At 40.2% G+C, this 24527-nt stretch overlaps 1 protein-coding gene across 2 annotated transcripts in view; it reads right to left on the reverse strand.

Moving 5' to 3' along the window:
* The window catches only part of arhgef39 (Rho guanine nucleotide exchange factor (GEF) 39), a 66944-nt gene that overhangs the window by 28855 nt on the left and 13562 nt on the right, over positions 1 to 24527 (reverse strand). For both annotated transcript variants that reach the window (XM_067491024.1, XM_067491025.1), the window contains exon 5: positions 23230 to 23348. In XM_067491024.1, coding sequence (XP_067347125.1) covers positions 23230 to 23348 — 119 coding nt within the window. The remainder of the gene's footprint in view (positions 1 to 23229; positions 23349 to 24527) is intronic.

Raw genomic sequence — 24527 nt, forward strand, 5'->3', positions numbered from 1 at the left:
ACCATTACCAGAGACTCAAATTATTGGGCTGCACATGATTTCCACCCAGAGCATACAAACAACATAGAAACACTTAAATACACGTGAAAAGCAAGAATGGGCCTTAAGCCCATTTGTTTATTCCATAGAAAACATTTGATATTCAGCATCCGTTGGTGCACTACATGCCCTAATTACTGTCTTTACTGCTCAATTAGTCAAATACACTAATCCAGTAGTCTGGACTGCAAGTTTTACTCTGAAAGCAATGGGTGAGTTGCCCTATTAGCTAAAACAGGGTATTTCCGGATAGCTTCTAGATACGGACCTTATGTAGCACATGGTTAATTTAGACCTTCATCAGATCTTCTTCTTTTCCTTTCGGCTGTTCCCTTTCAGGGGTCGCCACAGCGAATCATGTGCCTCCATCTAACTCTATCCTCTGCATCCTCTTCATTCACACCAACTATCTTCATGTCCTCCCTCACTACATCATTAAATCTCCATTTTGGTCTTCCTCTAGACCTCCTGCCTGGCAGCTCCAACCTCAGCATCCTTCTACCGATATATTCACAGTTTTTCCTCTGAACATGTCCAAACCGACTCAATCTGGCATCTCTGACTTTATCTCCAAAACACCTAACATGAGCTGTCCCTCTGATCCTGTCCATCCTCGTCACTCCCAAAGAGAACCTCAACATCTTAAGCTCTGCTACCTCCAGCTCTGCCTCTTGTCTTTTCTTCAGTGCCACTGTCTCTAAGCCGAACAACATCGCTGGTCTCACCACCGTCTTGAGCACCTTTCCTTTCATTCTTGCTGATACTCTTATCACACAACACACCTGACACTTTTCTCCACCCATTCCAACCTGGTTGCACTCACCCCAAGTACCTAAAGTCCTGCACCTTCTTCACCTCTGCTCCCTGTAACTTTACCATTCCACCTGGGTCCCTCTCATTGACACACATGTATTCCCTCTTTTCATGCCTCTGATTTTCAGAGCAGACCTCCATCTCTGGATTTTCCTCCACCTGCTTCCTGTTCTCACTACAAATCACAATGTGACCTACAGCAGACCTTACCACCGTCTTACAGCTATTATACATGTCCTCTTCTCTCACGCTGACTAACTTCATGTCCTCTCAGTACATTGATAAATCTCCTCTTTGGTCTTCCTCTAGACCTCCTGCCTGGCAGGTCCAACCTCAGCATCCTTCTACCGATATATTCACACAGTCTCTCCTCTGATCATGTCCAAACCACCTCAATCTGGCCTCTCTGACTTTATTTCCAAAACATCTAACATGAGCTGTCCCTCTGATGTCCTCATTCCTGATCTTGTTCATCCTCATCACTCCCAAAGAGAACCTCAACATCTTAAGCTCTGCTACCTCAAGCTCTGCCTCCTGTCTTTTCTTCAGTTCTTCAGCCGAACAACATCGCTGGTCTCACCATCATCTTGAACACCTTTCCTTTCATTCTTGCTGATACTCTTATCACACAACACACCTGACACTTTTCTCCACCCATTCCAACCTGGTTGCACTCACCCCAAGTACCTAAAGTCCTGCACCTTCTTCACCTCTGCTCCCTGTAACCTCACCATTCCACCTGGGTCCCTCTCATTGACACACATGTATTCTGTCTTGCTGCGGCTAAGCTTCATTCCTATGTTTTCCAGAGCAGACCTCCACCTCTCTAGATTTTCATCCACCTGCTCCCTGCTCTCACTACAAATAACAATGTCATCTGCAAACATCATAGTCCAGGGAGATTCTTGTCTAACCTCATCTGTCAGTCTGTCCATCACCAGAGCAAACAAGAAGGGGCTCAAAGCCGATCCTTGATGCAGACCCACCTCCACCTTGAACTCCTCTGTCACACCTACAGCACACCTCACCACTGTCTTACAGCTCTCATACATGTCCTGCAACACTCTAACATACTTCTCTGCCACTCCAGACGTCCTCATACAATACCACAGCTCCTCTCTCGGCACCCTGTCATACGCTTTTTCTAAATCTACAAAGACACAATGCAATTCCCTATGACCCTCTCTGTACTTCTCCATCAGCATCCTCAAAGCAAATACTGCATCTGTTGTACTCTTTCTAGGCATGAAACCATATTGCTGCTCACAAATGCTCACCTCTGCCCTTAGCCGAGCTTCCACTACTCTTTCCCACAACTTCATTGTGTGGCTCATCAGCTTTATTCCTCTGTAGTTGCCACAGCTCTGCACATCTCCCTTGTTCTTAAAAATTGGTACCAGTACACTTCTCCTTCAGTCCTCTGGCATCCTCTCACTCTCCAAGATCTTGTTAAACAAACTAGTCAGAAACTCTACTGCCACCTCTCCTAGACACTTCCATACCTCCAGAGGTATGTCATCAGGACCAACTGCCTTTCCGCTCTTCATCCTCTTCAACGCCCTCCTCACTTCACTCTTACTAATCTTTACTACTTCCTGCTCCGCACCAGTCACCTCTTCTACTCTTCGTTCCCTTTCATTTTCCTCATTCATCAACTCTTCAAAGTTCTCCTTCCATCTTCCCATCACACTCCTGGCACCTGTCAATACATTTCCATCCTTATCTTTAATCACCCTAACCTGCTGCAGATCCTTCCCATCTCTATCTCTTTGTCTGGCCAACCTGTACAAATCCACCTCACCCTCTTTAGTGTCCAACCTAGCATACAAGTCCTCATATGCTCTTTGTTTGGCCTTTGCCACCTCAACCTTCACATTATGCTGTATCTCCCTGTACTCCTGTCTACTCTCTTCAGTCCTCTCAGTGTCCCACTACTTCTTAGCTAACCTCTTTCGCTGTATACACTCCTGAACTTCCTCGTTCCACCACCAAGTCTCCTTGTCCGCTTTCCTCTTTCCAGATGACACACCGAGTACTTTCCTACCTGTCTCCCTGATCAAATTAGCTGTAGTAGTACAGTCATCTGGAAGCACCTCCAAACCACCCAGAGTCTGTCTCAGCTCCTCCCTGAAAACTACACAACATTCTTCCTTTTTCAACTTCCACCACTTCATCCTCTGCTCTGCCTTAGTCCTCTTCATCTTCCTCACCACCAGCATCATTTTACACACCACCATCCTGTGTTGTCTGGCTACACTCTCCCCTACCAATGCTTTACAGTCACTGATCTCTTTCAGATTACAGCGTCTACACAAGATGTAGTCTACCTGAGTGCTTCTACCTCCACTCTTATATGTCACCCTATGTTCCTGCCTCTTCTGAAAGAAAGTGTTTACTACAGCCATTTCCATCCTCTTTGCAAAGTCAACCACCATCTGACCTTCTGCATTCCTGTCCTGAACACCAAACCTGCCCATAACAGTTTCATCACCTCTGTTCCCTTCACCTACATGCCCATTGAAATATGCACCAATGACCACTCTCTCACCTCTGCGGATACTCTGCATCACTTCATCTAACTCACTCCAGAATTTCTCCTTCTCTTCTAACTCACATCCTACCTGTGGGGCATAACCACTCACAACATTGAACATCACCCCTTCGACTTCCAGCTTCAGACTCATCAACCTTTCTGATACTCTTTTCACCTCTAGAACATTCCTCACAAAATCCTCTTTCAGTATAACTCCTACTCCATTTCTCTTCCTATCTGACCCATGGTAGAACAACTTGAACCCTGCTCCTAAGCTTCTAGCCTTGCTACCTTTTCACCTGGTCTCCTGGACACACAGTATGTCCACCTTCCTTCTCTGCATCATGTCGATCAACTCCCTAGCCTTCCCTGTCATAGTACCAACATTCAAAGTCCCCTACATTCTTAGCTTTCCTCTTCTCTCTCTGCCTACCTTCCTCCTCTTCTTCTTCGTCTTAAACCAACAGTAGTCCAATTTCCACCGGTACCCTGTAGGTCAACAGCACCGGTGGCGGTCGTTATTAACCCGGGCCCCGACCGATCCGGTATGGAAGTCTTTGTCACGATTGCATGTTTGATTTGGCATGTGTTTTACGTCGGATGCCCTTCCTACCACAACCCTCTGCATTTATCCAGACTTGGGACTCGCACAAGAAGACACTGGCTTGTGCCCCCTTGCGGTTGCATTAGACCTTCATCAGATGTTGATGCAAAATAAATGCCAGAGGTCAGTGTAACTCAGGGCTAGGTGATATGTCTAAAAAAGTCGATCCAACTGAGCTTTTACATATTGTAAAAACTGCATAGAGTCGCAGTAGTAGGAGCAGCAACAGCAGCAGCTGTGAAAAAAATAAATGAAATGAAATTTGACCATTTGCTGAACACAAGTGATCTATGCTCTGTACAGTTCCTGAATGCATCAACAGCACACCGTCACACAGGAATGGTTGGACTACCATGAGCACTCATGGTAATCTGGACATTCACTTTTGGAACACTACACTCAGACTGTATCCTGTGTTCAACATCGAGCAGCTAATGACTTGCCACCCAATCATGCCAACCTACCCATAGTTATAGTCTGCTAATGTTAGCAGCTAATGCTAGCAGTTAACAATAGCAATAGCAGATTCCAGTCTATGTCAGGAACCCCTCTCATTCATTCTTTTTGATTATGATGTATGTGTCTTCTCAAATTACTTCCTGTCATAGACTGGGGAGTAAATAAAAAAGACACATACATCGTAATCAAAAATAATAAATTGTCAATTTAAAGACCACTAAATCAGTAATTAGTTGCAGTATGAGCCCTTAGCACAGGCAGAATTCAACACCCCCGCTCTAGAATATTACAAGGAATTGAATGAAATAGTGTTATTTGGGTTATCTGGTGAAGATTTCTGTATATTTTCATTTCGCAGTATATATTGGAGGGAAAAATGCACAGTTTTTTCAGGTTCATATCTGCTATAAAATAATGTTGTAATTGCATCATTTAATCAATTCAACCAATCCCCTGTGATTTCTGTGCAACCTTGCAAATTTAAACATCATTAAAGCACTGCAACATGCATCACATTAAAAAAAAAAACTGTCAGAATATCAAGCCTTTTAGGCTGCAACAATCAGAAAAATATGTGCAAATCCTGAGGGACTGACAAATGTAGGATGCCAACAACACTGCGGAAAAAAACTACATTAGGACTACACCCAGTGTGTAACTATAAAGTTTGTTTATCCATCCATTATCTGTACTACTTATCCTGTTTAGAGTTGTGGGATTATGGAGCCTGTACCAGCTCTCATTGGGGAAGAGATGGGGTCCCCCCTGCATAGGTCTCCACTCCAACAAAGAGAGACATATATAGTAAGGGAAAAATTCACTGGCAATTTTGGGTCACCAATTAAACTAACATGCATGTCTTTGGACTGTGGGAGGAAATCTGAGTACCTGGAGGAAACCCAAACAAGCATGGGAAGAACATGGAAACTTCAAACAGAAAGGTTGCAGCTGGTCAGGATTAAAATCAGGGACCTTCTAGCTGAGCTGGTAGTACTAGCTTCACTACCATGCTGCCCAAATATGTTTATTAGTTTGAAATCACTTCAAGTCATTGAGTATTCGTGCTCAACTTAGTGCCATTGCTACATTTGTCATTTTACTATGTTGGCTTGTTTAGTACTGTATTGGTTGTATTGGTGAAATTTTAGTATTGGACAACTGTGCTAAAGGTGCTAGGTGCAGCAGACCTGGGTCAAACATTTGCTTTGTGTTGAGGCATTTTATTATTCACCATGATTTATCTATCTCATCTTGTAAAGCCCTTTTGGTGAAAATTCATTGTTTACATCAACTTATAATAAAAATATTAAAAGAAAAATAGTCTTTAGTGGCAGCCATATATTGGATGGCAACTTAGTTTCCATTGGTGTGTGAATAAATGAGCAACCTAAAAAGGAAACCCAGTACCTTAGTAATTTTCTAGAAACACAAACACTATGGATCTGCATCACCCACATTCATGTATTATAGCAGTGGACTATAATAGTACTATAAAATATGTACTAAATTAGGTACAGTCAGATACTTCTGAAATCTCTCATAAACAAGCACAATATAAACAAGCAGAGTCAGCTCAAGCAATTTTAAGAGCATCAGCTTACTCAGAAATCTTTATCTTTTTTCTAGGATGATGTGACCTTGAAATGCATTGACAACTGACATTGATTTCCACTGTGTCTGTCTCTGCCATTGCAGCGCTCTATCTGTGAAGTCTGGGCTTGTTTTAGAGACATTGCGGTGCCACTGAGAGGCCATTAGTGAAGGCTGCAGACTGTACACCATTGTCACTAGTCCATGTAGTGGTATGAATTGTAGAGAACAACAAAATGGTTGATACTCGGGCTACAACTGGAAACTACAAGATTCCAACTATGATGCTTCTTTTTGTCTCCTGTAATGTGATATCATTGTGGTATCATTTTACACAAAGAGAAATAAAAAATGTGGATCTTAGTTATGGTAGCATTATGAAATAATACAATAGAAGGTCTATCCTGTTGCTAACAGGCTGTCAGCAGAATTGAATGGAGGAGGGGATACACATCCCAAAATGGACCAGTAAAAATTCTACAGTACCCGGAACCAAAATGCATAAATACATTTTCAAATAGAGAGACCCATTATAAGGGTTGCATGAGAACAACTGATGCAGTTTTTAACCCTATTGCTTATTTAATCGGGTCTGAATGAGTGGAACAGTTCGCTCATAAAAACACATTAAAATATTGTGCAGAATTGTAACCCTACCATAAGAATATGATTATCGATGCATTAATGGGTAAATCTTAGTAATGTTACAGGTGGTAAAATTGAACTTAATTCTAAGCATTTTCTGTACTGACGGAGTTTGTATTTTTGTAAATCTGTAATGTAACTGTAGCAGTCAGATAAATGTACTGGGCCTATGTAACAAAAGTGAGAGCAGTCACGTGAATGTTGTTTTAACAATAGAAAATGTGCTTCTTTTTTTTTTCACTGAAAATGTATATTCATATGCATATGATGGACCATAGCATTGTAATTATGAACCTGCCATGCATGAAAGAGCCAAAAACAGACAAGGATTGGGAGAACTGTCAGTCCCAAAAAATTAGAGTCCCGGTTACAAAAGCTGACCGGATGCTGCACCCATATCACATTGTTTAAAGTTTGCTATCACATACCAGAATTTAATAAAACTAATGCTGGTCTTCTAATATTAGTGAGTGTACATGCCCATTAGAGAAACTAATGCACAAGGATCGACTTTTATGCCCTGATACTCGCATTATTGATTATCAGGGTCCCATAGGCTGGAGGAAGAGAGGAGAGGCACAGAATCCCCGTTGCTTGAGGTCCAGTGTTTCCAGAGTCAGTGATGGTTTGGTGCCATGTCATCTGCTGGTGTTGCTCTACTGTGTTTTCTGAGGTCCAAGGTCAACGCAGCTGTATACCAGGACATTTTAGAGCAGTTCATGCTTCCTGTTGCTGACCAACTTTATGGAGATGCAGATTTCATTTTCCAACAGGACTGGCACCTGCACACAGTGCCAAATCTACCAGTACCTGGTTTAAGGACCATGGTATCCCTGTTCTTGATTGGCCAGCAAACTTGCCTAACCTTAACCCCATAGAAAATCTATGGGGCATTGTGAAGAGGAAGATGCGATATGCCAGACCCAACAATGCAGAAGAGCTAAAGGCCACTATCAGAGCAACCTGGGCTTTCATAACACCTGAGCAGTGCCACAGACTGATTGACTCTATGCAACGCCGCATTGCTGCAGTAATTCAGGCAAAAGGATCCCAACTAAGTATTGAGTGCTGTACATGCTCATACTTTTCATGTTCCTACTTTTCAGTTGGCCAAGATTTCTAAAAATCCTTTCTTTGTAATGGTGTTAAGTAATATTCTAATTTCTGAAATACCGAATTTGGGGTTTTCATTAGTTGTCAGTTATAATCATCAAAATTAAAAGAAATAAACACTTGAAATATATCAGTTTGTGTGGAATGAATGTATACATCATACAAGTTTCACTTCTTGAATGGAATTAGACCAGCACCTGTATATGTACAACCCCAATTCAAAAAAAGTCGGGTTGATGTGTAAAACATAAATAAAAACATGCAATAATGCAATAATTAGCAAATCTCATCAACCCCATATTTTAATCACAATAGAACATAAAAAACATATCAGACGTTAAAACTGAAACATTTTACTATTTTTAATGGAAAAAATTAGCTCATTTTAAATTTAGTGGCAGCAACAGATCCCCCCAAAAATGGAACAGGGGCAATAAAAGGCTGGAAAAGTAATTACTGCAAATCAAGAACAAATGGAGGAGCATTTGACATTTAATTAGGTTACTTGGCAACAGGTCAGTAAAACGACACGGTAGAAAAGGAGCATTTCAGAGAGCCAGAGGCTATTAAATGTAAAGATGGGCAGAAGTTCACCAATCTGCAACAAACTGCATCTAAAAATTGTCGAAGAATTTCAGGAAAATGTTCCTCAAGGGACCATCCAGCTTATTATATGTAGACAGATCAAAAGCCTGCATCTCGGATGGTATGGGGGTGCATTAGTGGCTATAGTGTGTGCAGCTTACACATCTGGAAAGGTACCATTAATGCTGAAAAGTACATAGAGGTTTTAGAGCAGCATATGCTCCCATCCAGAGAACGTCTCTTTCAGGGGAGGCCTTGCATATTTTAGCAACATAAACAACATCAACACTTTGCAGGAGAAGAGACCGGGTGCTGAACTGGCCTGCCTGCAGCCCAAACCTTTCACCAATAGAAAACAATTGGCGCACCATAAAACAAAAAAATCTGGCAACAAAGGCCCAGGATTGTAGAGCAGCTAGATTCCTGTATCAGACAAGAATGGGATAATATTTCTCTCCTAAAACTCCAGCAACTGGTCTCCTTCCCAGATGTTTACAGACAGTTGTTAAAGAAGAGGGGATGCAACACAAGGGTCAACATCACCCTGTTCTAACTTTTCTAAGATGTATTGCTGATATGAACCGTCGTGTAAGAAATAAAATAATCTTTAAAAAAAAAAAAAAAAAAAAAACACAAAATGAAATGTGAATTACCATGATATTTTTGAGGATTCAAGATGGCCGCTGAGAGAACAGGTGATTTGGTAGGCTCGACACCTACTCTTCTGTTTTAGTCTTTGCACTTTTTTTTTTTTGCTAATATTGACTTGGTCAATATTATTCAGTTATTCAGTGGTTTTCTGTATTCCACTTGGACACTGCCGGATTTTGCCTGAACATGAAACAAATATTATTGTCCATGCTTCACCCGAGACCATCAAACCAAAACTAAATATTTATGGGCATGGGCCTCATGTTGTTTAGTTAACAGGCTGTCAAAGTGACCAAAAATACTGTTCTGCAAGCAAAGATAAAAAGCAGTCCGATTCCATAGTATTGACAAGGCGAGTGTTAAGAAGATGTATTTATCGCACACATAAATTCCCATTGCATGTCACACTGCAGGCTCAATTAAAGCCCTCTGGGATGGCATCCTCTTCTAGCTGGTTGTTATGCTGATGGCATATTTAACAGAATATTCCACTTAAGATTATATCAGTCATGAAAGACAGTGAATAACTGTGCTATTTTCATAAATAATACTTATCAAAAAACTGAATAAGTTGAACATATTTTTATTTATTTACTTTAGGTTAAAATAAATGGGGCCAACATATTGGGTCTTACCGTGGGTAATCTGTTATATCAGATTCACACTTAAACATCCCATCAACATAATTAATTTCTTATCCGTGGTATTGCCAGACCTAATGTCACTGCCCTCCATTGAAAACATTACACAAATAACACACACACCTGCAGAGCAATGAAGGCACAGGAGAGCAGATAGAAGAAATGTGCACTGTTGAGATGTGCACAGCTTTATTCATACCAAATCCTTACTGCAGGGTTGTGTTGAGGTGTGACAGTGTTTTAGAAAGTAACTGCTTTGTAACAACCAGAAAATAACTATTTATTTCTCCCATTTACCAATTTTATTGCTGATGCTGCTCCCTCTCTTCATTAACTCACAAGCGCCCCATTACATTAGCTATACTTTATCCTTCAAGACGCTTAGTACAATGTCCGTGCTATGTGCACAAGCTGGTGAGTGAAGCATGCTACTCTACGTCAACTGCGCTGTGGTTGAGTGATAGAATCTCTTTATTAGATTCACTGCCTATATCCATGCTGTAAACAAAACAGTATTTCACACAACCTAAGTTTTCTATCATGTTGTGCCTCCTCTGCGTGCTGATCACGCAGTAAAATCGATCAGAGTTTCACAAGTGAGGATGATTTTCATTTGGACGATCTCCTGCTGTATGTTACATATGTGTAACACAACTCCAGAAAATGTCCAAAGCCGATTTCTCTTGCCATTATCCAGAATTTGTTTTGTTACACAGACTTTTTGTGTGCTGTTCAGTCTTTCGCTATTCTTCAGGTGTGTCCACATCCTTGAGTAAATTCACAGCTTTGTTGCTTGCTGGTTCTCTCAGTAAAAAGTTGCTTTTGTGGACACCAGTTTTCACAGGCTGTATCCACGAGTTACTGGCAGAACCTTCTGTGTTCCCCTCATTAGCTCACTCTCTCACTCACTGTCAACTCAAATGATTTCAAAAAGGAAATAAGATAAAACTAATTCAAGTACACAAACATGTAGAAAAGCAAATACAGTGATTTACTGTAATTTAAATGAACTGTTTTACTGACCAATGATCTTAAAACAGCATAGAATCAAATCATCCATGTGTCCTGAAAATATACAGTCAAGTGTAAAAGTTGACATACTCTTATTCTGTAATGTCAAAAAGCTAAAAGATATGTTTCTCATAAAGATAATATTTAATACACATACAGCTAGTACAATTGTTATTTCATCAAAAACTAAAGTTAGTTTTAATTAATGTATCAAGGGGTAGGCAAACTTGCACTAATATAATTTTCTTTTAAGTATACACCTGATCCATTACGATTCAGTAACGCTGCCCTCTGTTGCCATCACTTTTTGTACTTAATATTAGAGTTACTTTCAATGTAATTGGTAGAAAACATTTACAGCCTGCTGTGTGAAAAAAAAAACATCTACACACACCATAACTAATGATGAAGTGTGTATCTGATGCACAACAATCAGTTTACAGGAGCAGATGCTTTGCACAAACGACGTTTTGTTGGTATAAGAAAAAACAAGAAAAGGAAACTCTTGTAGTAACCGATTACTCACTAAAAAATAAAAAACAAACTGGCTCCAATTAAGACACTTAAGAGAGAAAAAAGTGATTTACTTCATCCTATTCATGTTTTATCTAGTAATAACAAATACATTACAGGCATTTTGAGCAGGATGCCCTCATTCTTATTATAAGCAGGGACAAAAACCTAATTAAAGCCACTGTGTAACAAAAATGGAACCCTCTAATAAGCATTATTAAAGCACATTTTAAATAATGTATATAGAACTCTCTCATTTAGCTTTCCTGTCCTGCTTATTAGTAGAAAAGCAAAAAATGATAATGAGAAAATAACATAATGTAAATCATATTTATAATACAAATATTCTAATGAAGAATGGAGCACTAATGAAGAGATCTGCCGCCACTGCTGCAGCAGGAGGTACTAATTCCTTGCTCTCCAACTCCTGAAAGATATGCCAGATCATTTGGGCCTTTGCACGGACGTCAAAAAAAAAAAAGAGAGGATAAACCTTTTTTTAACTCTTCTGCATTTCATTTTTGCATAAAGGATTCAAATGTGAAATTAAGAGACAAGAGGCACTGGCAGGCTTCTGTATGGGTTGGTGAAAATGGCATGAGCTTGTGATTAATTACTCAGTATGATATCTTAAATGGAAAACAATGCATTTCATGGAAAAGACAGAAGAGATGCTTTACTGTCCAAACTTAAGCATTATTATACAATAGATTAATACAAGGAAACGTTTACCTGTAGCAAATCCCTGGGCTTATCCTATAGGACAGCAGAACTTTATTTACATACTATTTTCCATTCTAAACAATGAGTGTGACCATGTAGCTATCCAAAAACCAAAACTATATTAAAGACATTTGCCAGTTTTTGTCAGTTTCCTGACATGACTATAGGAACTCAAGGTGGGCACCACTTAATCAAGTAATTATTACCATTCTGATAAGTGCATGTTGTGTTTCCTATCTAAACACACAACAAGTCTTGCCAGTAAAATATGTGCTCCCTTTTTTAAAATACTGTATAGAATATATGCATAATATTTAATTAAAAGGTGCAAACTGATCATGGTGGAAAGAAGTCAAGTTTCTAACTAAAAGTAAATAACAAAGACACAAGTCCATAACCTGAATGGCCACCTTTTGTCTCACTTCAAAAATGTACTTTAGATAACAGCAAGACTAAATTGGCTGATGAAGCAAGCAAGCAAATTGTCCAAACATCATATTTCAGGGTTCATACACATCTTAAAAAGTCAAATTTAAGCACTTTTCAACCACTTTCAATTTTAGATTTGCACAAATAGATAATACTACAAATGATTATTGTGAGAGAAATTTCAAAATCTAGGTAAGACTGTTTCACTGTTGTCACACTTCTGGCAGACCCAGTATCAAATTTGCTTACACCACTTCTTTCTCACTTTTTGTTCCCCCAGCAGGACATCCTGTCTCTCGGTCGACAAAGAAGTGTGTTAGCTAGATATCAATCATAAAACTACCTACATCTGAACATTTGCTTTCTAATGCAGTTCTGTTCTGCTGCATGATTCTCCATGTTGCTAATTAAATTCACCAGAACCATTCAATTCTGAGTTGCCTTTTACCTCTTAACTTGCCTTACAGTTTTTGACGCAACAATTATCACTTTTAAAATCATATTTTAAAAAGATGACATTATGCTATAAAAAAAACAAAAACTATTTCAGAAAAAATTTAAATTAACACTCACTTAACAAATAAAAATAAATGTGTTACTGAAAATTGAAAAAGTAGGGACATTTATGTTTGTATTGGGAAAGTAAAAGCAAAACTTAATTTTAAACTTAAAAAGCCAATTAGACATAACATTATTAACACCTATGCAATTTAATACAATCCAATATAACAGTTTTGCCTTGCATTCTACTTTTACAAGGTTACAATTTTTTCTTGTGATAATTTTATTTTTGAAAATGGCATAAAGGTGATAATTCTACTATGTGTTTATTAATCAGGTAGGCAGTAGGCTTAATATAATGCACTCATTACTCCAGCTATGGAGTAATGATTGCATTATATTAAGCCTACTCAGTTAACCATAAGTTGGCTGGCTGTAATGTTCGCTGAACTTTTCAGTTGCAGAAAGGTAACATCACGGTTACTGTTAGGCAATGTTGGGTACGTTCACTGAATATTCTATAAATGAGCAGGTCATAATTGGCATGCAATACTAACATTACCATACTAGCACACACAGTGCCTCAATGATTTACCCTGTGAATTTACCAATTAGTGTTAGCATTAACACATTAACGTGCGTTGGTAAAACATTACTTGAAGATTCCACACTACAACACACCTTTCATATGACTTGAAAGGGCAGATTCTCCTATTGTGAAAAGCTGAAGGTCTCTTCTGCAGGATGCCATCCCTGGATTTGGTCCTATTTTTTTCCATGCTTTGAATATTTTTGTTTTCAAACAACCTCCCGGCATGTTGGCGGAGTCATGTGCGGAGGGGCAAGGTCACACATGAAAACAGACTGACCAATCAGTCACAAGCAAACCCAGGTGTAACAATTTTAATTTTAGACTAGTTTATTTCTCCACTTACTAAGCACTCAGTTGCACTGCTCCTTCAAGCAGTTGCACTCTCACTAATGACAGCTATTACACAAATCATCCACACATCTCTCCCAAAAGGCACTTTTCCAAGCTCATGCAAGATCAGTCTTCTGTTCTTAATCCTACTTGACCTATCTGCAGCCTTTGACACTGTGAACCATCAGATCCTCTTGCCCATACTCTCTGACTTGGGCATCTCTGGATCAGCTCTAGTCTGGCTTCAGTCTCATCTATCGGGACAAACCTTCAAAGTATCCTGGCAGGGGCATGTTTCTTATTCTTATCTTTCTACTGATGTGCCAAGGGTTCAGTTCTTGGTCCTCTTTCAGTTTTTCCATCAATAACATCCCTGGGTTCTATGATCAGCACACATGGCCTTTCCTATCGCTGCTATGTTGCTGACACACAGCTCTACCTGTCCTTTCCACCTTCTCCACTGTCTCATTGCGCATTTCTGCCTGTCTCTCCAACAGCTCTGCTTGGATGAGAGAGACATCTTCAGCTCAACCTCTCCAAGACTGAAGTTCTTGTCTTTCCAGCCAGACTTTCGACACAACACAACATTACCATCAACACTGAATCTACAGTTTCCCTACTAAGTTGGCCAGAAATATGGAGGTCATTATTGACAATCAGACACTACCTCACGGAATCTACAACCCATCTCATTGTACAGGCACTGGTCATATCTTGTCTTGATTACTGTAACGCTCTTTAAATGGCATTAACTGTATGCACAATCAAACTCTGCAGATGATCCAAAATGCGGCAGCATGCCTCATTTTTAATCAGCCAAAAAGGACTCATGTCACATCACTATTTAGATATATACACTGGCTTCCTTTAGCTGCTCGCATCATGTTCAAAGCTGTCTCTTGCATTCAGGGTGGTCAACTTAACAGCTTCTGCTTACCTCAACTCCCTCATTCAGGTCTAAAATCCCTCCACTCTGCTGTGGTCTGCCAATGAACAACGTCTGGTGGTCCCAGCACCCCAAAGAAGACATCAAGTAAAACTCTTCAGCTCAATGATGCCACGATGGTGGAACGAGATAAAAAACTCAGACACAACTCAGCAAACTCACTCCCAATATTCAAAAAACTCTTCCGCACCTTCCTTTGCGGAAAGCTATGTAAAAAAAATTATTTGTCTTTGCTCTTTCTCTCTGAGTGAAAATTAATAAAAAGGTGACATGGGGAGACTGGCGCAGGAAGGTAGAGCGGGTGTCCACCAATTTAGCAGTTGTTGGTTCGATCCCCAGCTTCTCTGGTCTGGTCTTTAGCAAGACACCCCAACTTAATTGCTCCCAGTGAGTGTTGGCCAGCTGATGAATAAGAAGCAGTGTAAAGCGCTTTGACTGCCAATAGGTAGAAAAGCGCTATATAAGTGCAGAACATTTACCTTTTACATAATCAAAACAAGGCCTGCTGTGTTTTTTAATAATGTGAACATTTATTAGTTGAAAAAATAACACAAAAGTACTTTTCAATTAATATAAATGTTGTTATTGATTAATTAAGATGTTTTCTCCAGTTCAAAAGCTTAGACATGACCCAAACACAATCTGCATAAAATCTTTTTTTTTAAACAAAAACCCAATACAGGTAATACAGTCCCTTCTTAGCAGCTTCTTTCCCTTTCAGCTGTTCCCTTTCACCACAGCAAACCATCTGCCTCAATCTAACCCTATCCTGTTCTCTCACACCAACTAACTTCATGTCCTCTCTCACTACATCCATAAATCTCCAATCTTCTTCTAGCGATATATTCACAGTCTCTCCTCTGAACATGTCCAAACCACCTCAATCTGGCCTCTCTGACTTTATCTCCAAAACATCTAACATGAGCTATCCCTCTGATGTACTTATTCCTGATTATGTCTATCCTCGTCACTCCCAAAAAGAACCTCAACATCTTAAGCTCTGCTACGTCCAGCTCTGCCTCCTGTCTCAGTGCCACTGTATATTGTATTAAGCTGTACATTGCTGGTCTCAAAACTGCGTTGAACATGTTTCCATTCATTCTCGCTAATACTCTTTTATCACACCTGAAAGAAAGTTGCCATTCAATCAGTGGCTGTCTAGGTGGTGCCCAGCAAACGATGTGGGCTACATAGACTATTGGAAACAATTTCTGGCTGATTAGGATAGATGACATCCATCCTACTTTAGATGGTGCAGCTTTCTTATCAAGAAATATGGCTGGTAATATTAGACAACCAAAAGTATGACAATCTATAGTTGAGCCTAGGATGCAGAGATCCAGTCCTACACGCCTCTCTGCAATGTCCTTACAACCGTCACCCCCCCACAACTCCCGCATACCTATAGAGACTGTGTCTGTTCCCCGACCAACTAAATTACATAAACTAAAAACGACAATAAGAGGAGTTAATCATGATAACTTAATAAAAGTTAAGACTACTCCTCTTACAGAACAAAACCCCAAAACTATTAAATGTGGATTATTAAATATCCGATCTCTCTCTTCTAAATCTCTGTTAGTAAATGACTTAATAAGCGATCATCAATTCGATTTATTTTGTCTTACTAAAACTTGGTTGCAGCAGAAAGAATATGTCAGTCTAAATGAGTCCCCCTCAAGTCATATTAAATATCATGTTCCTAGAAGCACAGGCTGAGGTGGAGGAGTAGCAGCAATTTTTCACTCAAGCTTACTAATAAATCCTAGACCTAAACATAGTTAGAACTCATTTGAGAGCCTTACTCTTAGCCTTTCAAACACACACTGGAAAACTCAAAAAACACTATTATTTGTTATCATGTACCGTCCTCCAGTCCCTTATTCAGAGTTTTTGATTGAATTTTCTGATTTTCTATCTGATTTAGTGCTTAGTACAGATAAAGCCATTGTAGTGGGTGACTTTAACATTCATGTAGATGCTGACAGTAACTGCCTGAGCACTGCGTTTAATTCATTATTAGATTTAAATGTTTTTCCCAAAATGTAAATGAACCCACTCACTGTTTTAGTCACAACCTAGACCTTTTTCTTACGTATGGAATTGAAGCAGATAATTTAACAATATTTCCGCACAACTCTCTTCTGTCTGACTATTTTTTAAATAACATTTGAATTTACAATAACGGACTATACAACAGTTAGGGAAAAATTACACCATAGCAAATTCTTAAGTGAAAAAAGCTGTCAACAAATTTAAAGAAATTATTCTTTCATCATTTGCTTCACCATTTGTCGATACAATGAAAAGTAGCCACCTTAATGTTCTCCTGCATAAGTAGATTGTCTTGTTGACAATTCTGCAGCCTTACTAATCGATAGTGTTGCCCCTCTGAAAAATAAAGCAATAAACCAGAAGAGGCGATTTTCATGGTATAGCTCCCAAAAACGCAACTTAGAAAACAAACAACACAAAAGTTAGAAAGGAAGTGGCTTTCCAGAACTTTAGAAGAATCTCATTTAGCCTGAAAAAAATAGTTTAAAAATGTACAAAAAAGCTCTCTGTGAGGCCAGAACAGCATATTATTCATCATTAATAGAAGAAACAAGAACAACCCCCGGTTTCTGTTCAGCACTGTAGACAGGATGACTAAGAGCCATACTTCTGTTGAGCCTAGTTTTCCCTTAACTCTGAGCAGCAATGACTTCATGACTTTCTTTATAAATAAAATTGTAGGTATTAGAGAAAGAACTCACCAGATCCTCCCACCAAGTACTACAGATAGATCTTCATGTACATCAGTGCTAGAATCATCACTAAGGCCATTAGAATGCCTTTTAACCATAAAGCTCACTGAGCTAACTTTAATTATTACCTCATCTAACCCAACAACCTGTCTGCTAGACCCTATTCCAACTAAACTGCTCAAGGAAGATTTATCCTTAATAGATACGTTCGTATTAGATATCATCAATCTATCTTTAGAAGCAGGCTATGTACCACAGGCCTATAAGGTAGCTGTAATTAAACCACTACTTAAAAAACCCCTTTCTTGATCCAGGTGTTTTAGCCAATTACAGAACAATATCTAATCTCCCCTTTATTTCTAAAATAATTGAAAAAGTACCTGCAAAACAATTATGTGACAACCTTTACAGGAATAATTTGTATGAAGACTTTCAGTCAGGATTTAGAGTTCATCATAATACAGAAACAGCACTGGTAAAAGTCACCAACGATTTTCTCATGGCCTCAGATAATGGACTCATCTCTATACTTGTTCTGTTAGATCTTAGTGCAGCGTTTCATACCATTGATCACAACATTTTATTACAGAGACTGGAACATAAAATTGGGATTAAAGGAACTGAACTAGCTTAGTTTAAATTGTATCTATCTGATAGACTTGAATTTGTTCATGTTAATGATGAATCTGCCATGGACACAAAGGTTAGCTATGGAGTTCCACAAGGCTCTGTGTTAGGACCAATACTTTTTACTTTACATATGTCTCCTTTAGGCAACATTATTAGAAAGCACTCCATAAATTTCCACTGCTATGCTGATGATACCCAGCTATATTTATCCATAGAGCCAGATAAAAATAATCAGTTGACAAAGCTTCGACCATGCCTACAAGACATAATGGCCTGGATACCCCACAATTCTCAGAAAAATCTCAGAAATATAATGTCCAAATCTCAGAAATATGATGTCCAACCGTATTGTTACTCTAGATGGCATAAGTGTGGCCTCCAATACTACTGAGAGGAACCTTGGAGTTATTTTTGACCAGGATTTGTCCTTTACCTCATATATAAAACAAATCTGTAGAGCAGCCTTCTTCCACCTACGGAACATTGCCAAAATTAGGAGCATCCTGTCTCAAAGTGATGCTGAAAAACTAGTCCATGCATTTGTTACCTCTAGGTTGGACTACTGTAATTCCTTACTTTCAGGACGCCCCAGTAACTCACTAAAGAGCCTGCAATTAATCCAAAATGCTGTAGCAAGAGTGCTGACTGGAATTAGCAAGAGAGAGATCATATTTCACCTTCACTAGCCTCTCTCCATTGGCTTCCTATTAAATCTAGAATATAATTTAAAACCCTGCTTCTTACATATAAAGCTCTGAATGGTCAGGCTCCATCATATATAGAAGACCTCATAGTACCATATCATCCCAGTAGACCACTTCGATCTCAGAATGCAGGCCTACTTGTGGTTCCCAGAATTTCCAAAGGTAGAATAGGAGGTAGAGCCTTTAGCTATCAAGCTCCTCTTCTGTGGAACCAGCTCCCAGTTCAGATTCGGGAAGCCGACACCCTCTGTACTTTTAAGTCTAGGGTTAAAAACTTCCTTTTTAATAAAGCATATAGTTAGTTATACTTATAATGCTACCGCAAGGGGGAACAAGCCAGTGTGTTCTTGTTGTGTTAGGAAGGGCATCCGATGTAAAACACATGCCAAATTGTAACAATGACTTCCATAACGGATCGGTCGGGGCCCGGGTTAACAACGACCGCCACCGGTGCTGTTGACCTAAAGGGTACCAGTGGAAACTGGACTACTGTTGGTCGAAGACGAAGAAGGAAAGGAGGAAGGTGTGTTCGTAGGCAGAAGGAGAAGAGAAAAGCTAAGAATGTAGGACTGACAGTAGGGACTTTGAATGTTGGGACTATGACAGGGAAGGCTGGAGAGTTAAATGACATGATGCAGAGAAGGAAAGTGGACATACTGTGTGTCCAGGAGACCAGGTGGAAAGGTAGCAAGGCTAGAAGCTTAGAAGCAGGGTTCAAGTTGTTCTACCATAGGTCAGATAGAAAGAGAAATAGAGCAGGAGTTATTCGGAAATTGGAGTTTGTGAGGAATGTTCAAGAGGTGAAAAGAGTATCAGACAGGGTGATGAGTCTGAAGCTGGAAAATGAAGGTGTGATGTTCAGTGTTGTTAGAGGTTATGCCCCACAGGTAGGATGTGAGTTAGAAGAGAAGGAGAAATTCTGGAGCGAGTTAGATGAAGTGATGCATAGCATCCCCAGATGTGAGAGAGTGGTGATTGGTGCAGATTTCAATAGGCATGTAGGTGAAGGGAACAGAGGTGATGAGAATGTGATGGGCAGGTTTGGTCTTCAGGACAGGAATCTAGAAGGACAGATGGTGGTAGACTTTGCAAAGAAGATGGAAATGGCTGTAGTGAACACTTTCTTCCAGAAGAGGCAGGAACATAGGGTTACATATAAATGGACTACATCTTGTGTAGATGTTGTAATCTGAAAGATATCAGTGACTGCAAAGTATTGGTAGGGGAGAGTGTAGCCAGACAACACAGGATGGTGGTGTGTAAAATGATGCTGGTGGTCAGGAAAATGAAGAAGACAAAGGCAGAGCAGAGGACGAAGTGGTGGAAGTTGAAAAGGGAAGAATGTTCTGTAGTTTTCAGGGAGGAGCTGAGACGGACTCTGGGTGGTCAGGAAGTGCTTTCAGATGACTTGGACCACTACAGCTAATTTGATCAGGGAGACAGGTAGGAGGGTACTCGGTGTGTCATCTGGAAAGACAAGGGGACAAGGACAAGGGGACTTGGTGGTGGAAGGAGTTTATACAGAGAAAGAGGTTAGCTAAGAAGAAGTGGGACACTGAGAGGACTGAAGAGAGTAGACAGGAGTACAGGGAGATACAGCGTAAGGTGAAGATAGAGGTGGCAAAGGCCAAACAAAGAGCATATGAGGACTTGTATGCTAGGCTGGACACTAAAGAGGGAGAGGTGGATTTGTACAGGTTGGCCAGACAAAGAGATAGAGATGGAAAGGATGTGCAGCAGGTTAGGGTGATTAAAGATAAGGATGGAAATGTATTGACAGGTGCCAGGAGTGTGATCGGAACATGGAAGGAGAACTTTGAAGAGTTCATGAATGAGGAAAATGAAAGGGATCGAAGAGTAGAAGAGGTGACTGGTGGGGAGCAGGAAGTAGCAAAGATTAGTAAGAGTGAAGTGAGGAGGACGTTGAAGAAGATGAAGAATGGAAAGGCAGTTGGTCCTGATGACATACCTGTGGAGGTATGGACGTTTCTAGGAGAGGTGGCAGTAGAGTTTCTGACAATTTTGTTTAACAAGATCTTGGAAAGTGAGAGGATGCCCGAGGAATGGAGGAGAAGTATACTGGTGCCAATTTTTAAGAACAAGGGAGATGTGCAGAGCTATGGCAACTACAGAGAAAAAAAAGCTGATGAGCCACACAATGAAGTTGTGGGAAAGAGTAGTGGAAGCTAGGCTGAGGGCAGAGGTGAGCATTTGTGAACAGCAATATGGTTTCATGCCTAGAAAGAGTACAACAGATGCAGTATTTGCTTTGAGGATGCTGATGGAGAAGTACAAAGAAGGTCATAGGGAGTTGCATTGTGTCTTCGTAGATTTAGAGAAAGCGTATGACAGGGTGCCAAGAGAGGAGCTGTGGTATTGTATGAGGACGTCTGGAGTGGCAGAGAAGTATGTTAGAGTGGTCCGGGACATGTATAAAAGCTGTAAGACTGTGGTGTGAGGTGTGCTGTACATGTGACAGAGGAGTTCAAGGTGGAGGTGGGTCTGCATCAAGGATCGGCTCTGAGCCCCTTCTTGTTTGCTCTGGTGATGGACAGGCTGACAGAGGATGTTAGACAGGAATCTCCGTGGACTATGATGTTTGCAGATGACATTGTGATTTGTAGTGAGAGCAGGGAGCAATTGGAAGAAAACCTAGAGAGGTGGAGGTCTGCTCTGGAAAACAGAGGATTGAAGGTAAGCCGGAGCAAGACAGAGTACATGTGTGTGAATGAGAGGGACCCAGGTGGATCGGTGTGGTTTCAGGGAACAGAGGTACAGGACTTTACAGTCTTTACAGTACTTAGGGTCAACAGTTCAGAGCAACGGAGAGTGTGGAAAAGAGGTGAAGAGGCGAGTGCAAGATGTTCAAGATGATGGTGAGACCAGAGATGTTGTTCGGCTTAGAGACAGTAGCACTGAAGAAAAGACAAGAGGCAGACCTGGAGGTAGCAGAGCTTAAGATGTTGAGGTTCTCTTTGGGAGTGACGCGGATGGACAGGATCAGAGGGACAGCTCATGTTAGATGTTTTGGAGATAAAGTCAGAGAGGCCAGATTGAGGTGGTTTGGACATGTCCAGAGGAGAGACTGTGAATATATCAGTAGAAGGATGCTGAGGTTGGAACTGCTAGGCAGGAGGTCTAGAGGAAGACCAAACAGGAGGTTTATGGATGTAGTGAGAGAAGAGATGAAGTTAGTTGGTGTGAGAGAAGAGGATGCAGAGGACAGGATGGAGACACATGATTCACTGTGGTGACCCCAGAAAGGGAACAGCCGAAAGGAAAAGAAGAAGACAACACCAGGATACAAATGTTTTTGAGAGGGTACCCAAGGAATTGTTGGAAATGTAATTTCTTAATTTTCCAATAAAGATAAAATTGAAGCTTATTGACTGTTTTTTTCTTTAATAATTTACCCCCAGCACTAATTCAATACTGGGTTTCAGTAATGGGTTTAGTTGTGGCTACATAGAAGTAATAACGTGTTAAAGTGTATCGGCAAGAAGCACCTGCTATCACAACTACAGATTGACAAGGTACAACACAAATGCTACAGCAAAGGGAGCCAGGAAGACAGGTCAAGGGGGAGAGATTATGTTAACCACTTATGTTGTTCAGTGTTCAGCTGCAGTTTATCCCAGCTGTCACTGGGTGATAGGCAGGGTCAACTAGGTCGCTATGCTATCTCATGGCCAACACAAAGAGAAATACACAGACAAACAACCATTTACACACACAACCACACCTACAGGGAATTTAGAGTCAACAATGAACATGCATGTCTTTGGAATGTGGCTGGAAGCAGAAGTACCCGAGGAGAACGTGCAAACTCCACACTCTTACTACTCCACCACCAAAATGTCATATTCTGTTTATTGTGAAAAATTGTTTTATTTTTGTGATATTATGTTTGGGCCATATTGCCCACCTCAGTTTGTGAACAACATTGTTCAACCCACATGAGTAATGAGTTGGTGTTTCCCACATATACTGGTGGCCCACTCAGGTATATTTGGAGACCCATTTTTTGTATTACTTTTTTTTTTATAATCTGTCTTAAGGAACGACGCAATCCATAATTCAAGTAACACCAACAGTCACCACCATTCAGTGTTTAAACCTACAACCTGTTAGCCCCCTGCAAGCAACAAAGTCTTAATAAAAATTAACCTGGAACCCAGTAGTGCTCTTTGTGTCTGACCGCAAACCCACATTGTGCATCATCTACCTGAAATTCAGTATACATGACTACAGACAGTCACACCTACAAATATTTTACAATAGTGCAGTATTTCACAGTTGATCTAACTCATAACATGCTCAACCTATGTAACCTCTATGCTAAGTTTATGCAGCCTGAGGAAACTGACAATTTAAGGTCACCCCTACTATCATCTAGTTTTTCATTAAAAACAGACAGAAGACAGGCTTACTGATGAATTCGCTGAATAGGAAGTTGAAGTAAGTCCTCAAGCATATTGTTGTTGAACTCCGAACGGGTTTCCTGAAGTTTCTTAAAGCGTCTGAAGGCCTTGTTTTTCTTCAGCTGAATCTAAGACAACACAGAAGACAATGTGAAGTAAATTTTAGAGCCATAAAAACAAATATAAATAACACACTATGGCATTAAGATCAGTGATATTTTCTATGAGGAAATAAGGGTTTTTTTGGGCTGTTCAGTATAATGGAAGTGTATTTAAATGGTAAATGGCCTGTACTGCTTCTCATTCACCCATTCACACTCACACACAGATGAGGGAGCTGCTATGCAGCTGGGCAACACTCAGCTAGAGCAACTAAGTTGGGGTTCAGTGTCTTTCTCAAGAACACTTAGACATGTGACCGGGATTGGAATTTTCCACACGATTGTGTTAATGGTTTACAAGAGTGGTTGAGTTTTAAGATTCCTAACACGTTCATCATATAGATGGCTCATGTCTAGGAGAAGTCTAGCGTTTGATACTATGATTTCTTTCGTCCTTACTTTAATATTTAAATTTTGGTAAAAGGTTCTGGGGCTACTGATAAATGAGAGGCTTGAATTGAGCTGCATACAGTCACAAACTGTTCTCTCTTAGAGCAATAAAAGCGCCATTTTGGTGAGCTCTGGCACGATGACATTGCTGACCCCGTGCCATTTTACAAGGACAAAACCTCAACCCACCCAACTACTTAGTGTGAATATACACATCTTCAACTTGCAAGCCTGCATCTTGGTTCCTGTACGAAAGGTAGAATGCTCTAGTGTCCAACCTCACATCACCCCCTACAGTTTGCCTACCATCCTCAACATAGAGTGCATGATGACATTATCCACCTGATTCAATGCAACCCTTGATACATTTTTTTATTTCTCTGCTGCCTTCAATACCATCAGACCTGCCCTTCTTAGAGAGAGATTAACAAACATGCAAGTGGATCATTCAAAACCTGTGGATGGATTTTAAGAAAACGCCAGATACCCAAGCAATCTCAAAGACTTGGAATGCTTATGCCATAAATAATGGGCTAAAATTATACCTAAAATTATACAAATGCTGTTCAGAGGGTATCCAAGAACAATGTGGCGTAGTTATTCTACTATCTTTAATAATTTTGCCCTAGGCTCATTTAATTCCAGGTTTCATCGCTAGTGATATAGTGTATGTATTTTAGTTGTAACTACATACATGCAGTAAAATGCCTGTCATAAAGTGATTGTAGCGTTGCTGCCGATTCTGCTGTAAATGAA

Source organism: Channa argus, chromosome 21, assembly GCF_033026475.1.
Source record: "Channa argus isolate prfri chromosome 21, Channa argus male v1.0, whole genome shotgun sequence".
In the NCBI taxonomy this organism is placed as follows: domain Eukaryota; kingdom Metazoa; phylum Chordata; class Actinopteri; order Anabantiformes; family Channidae; genus Channa; species Channa argus.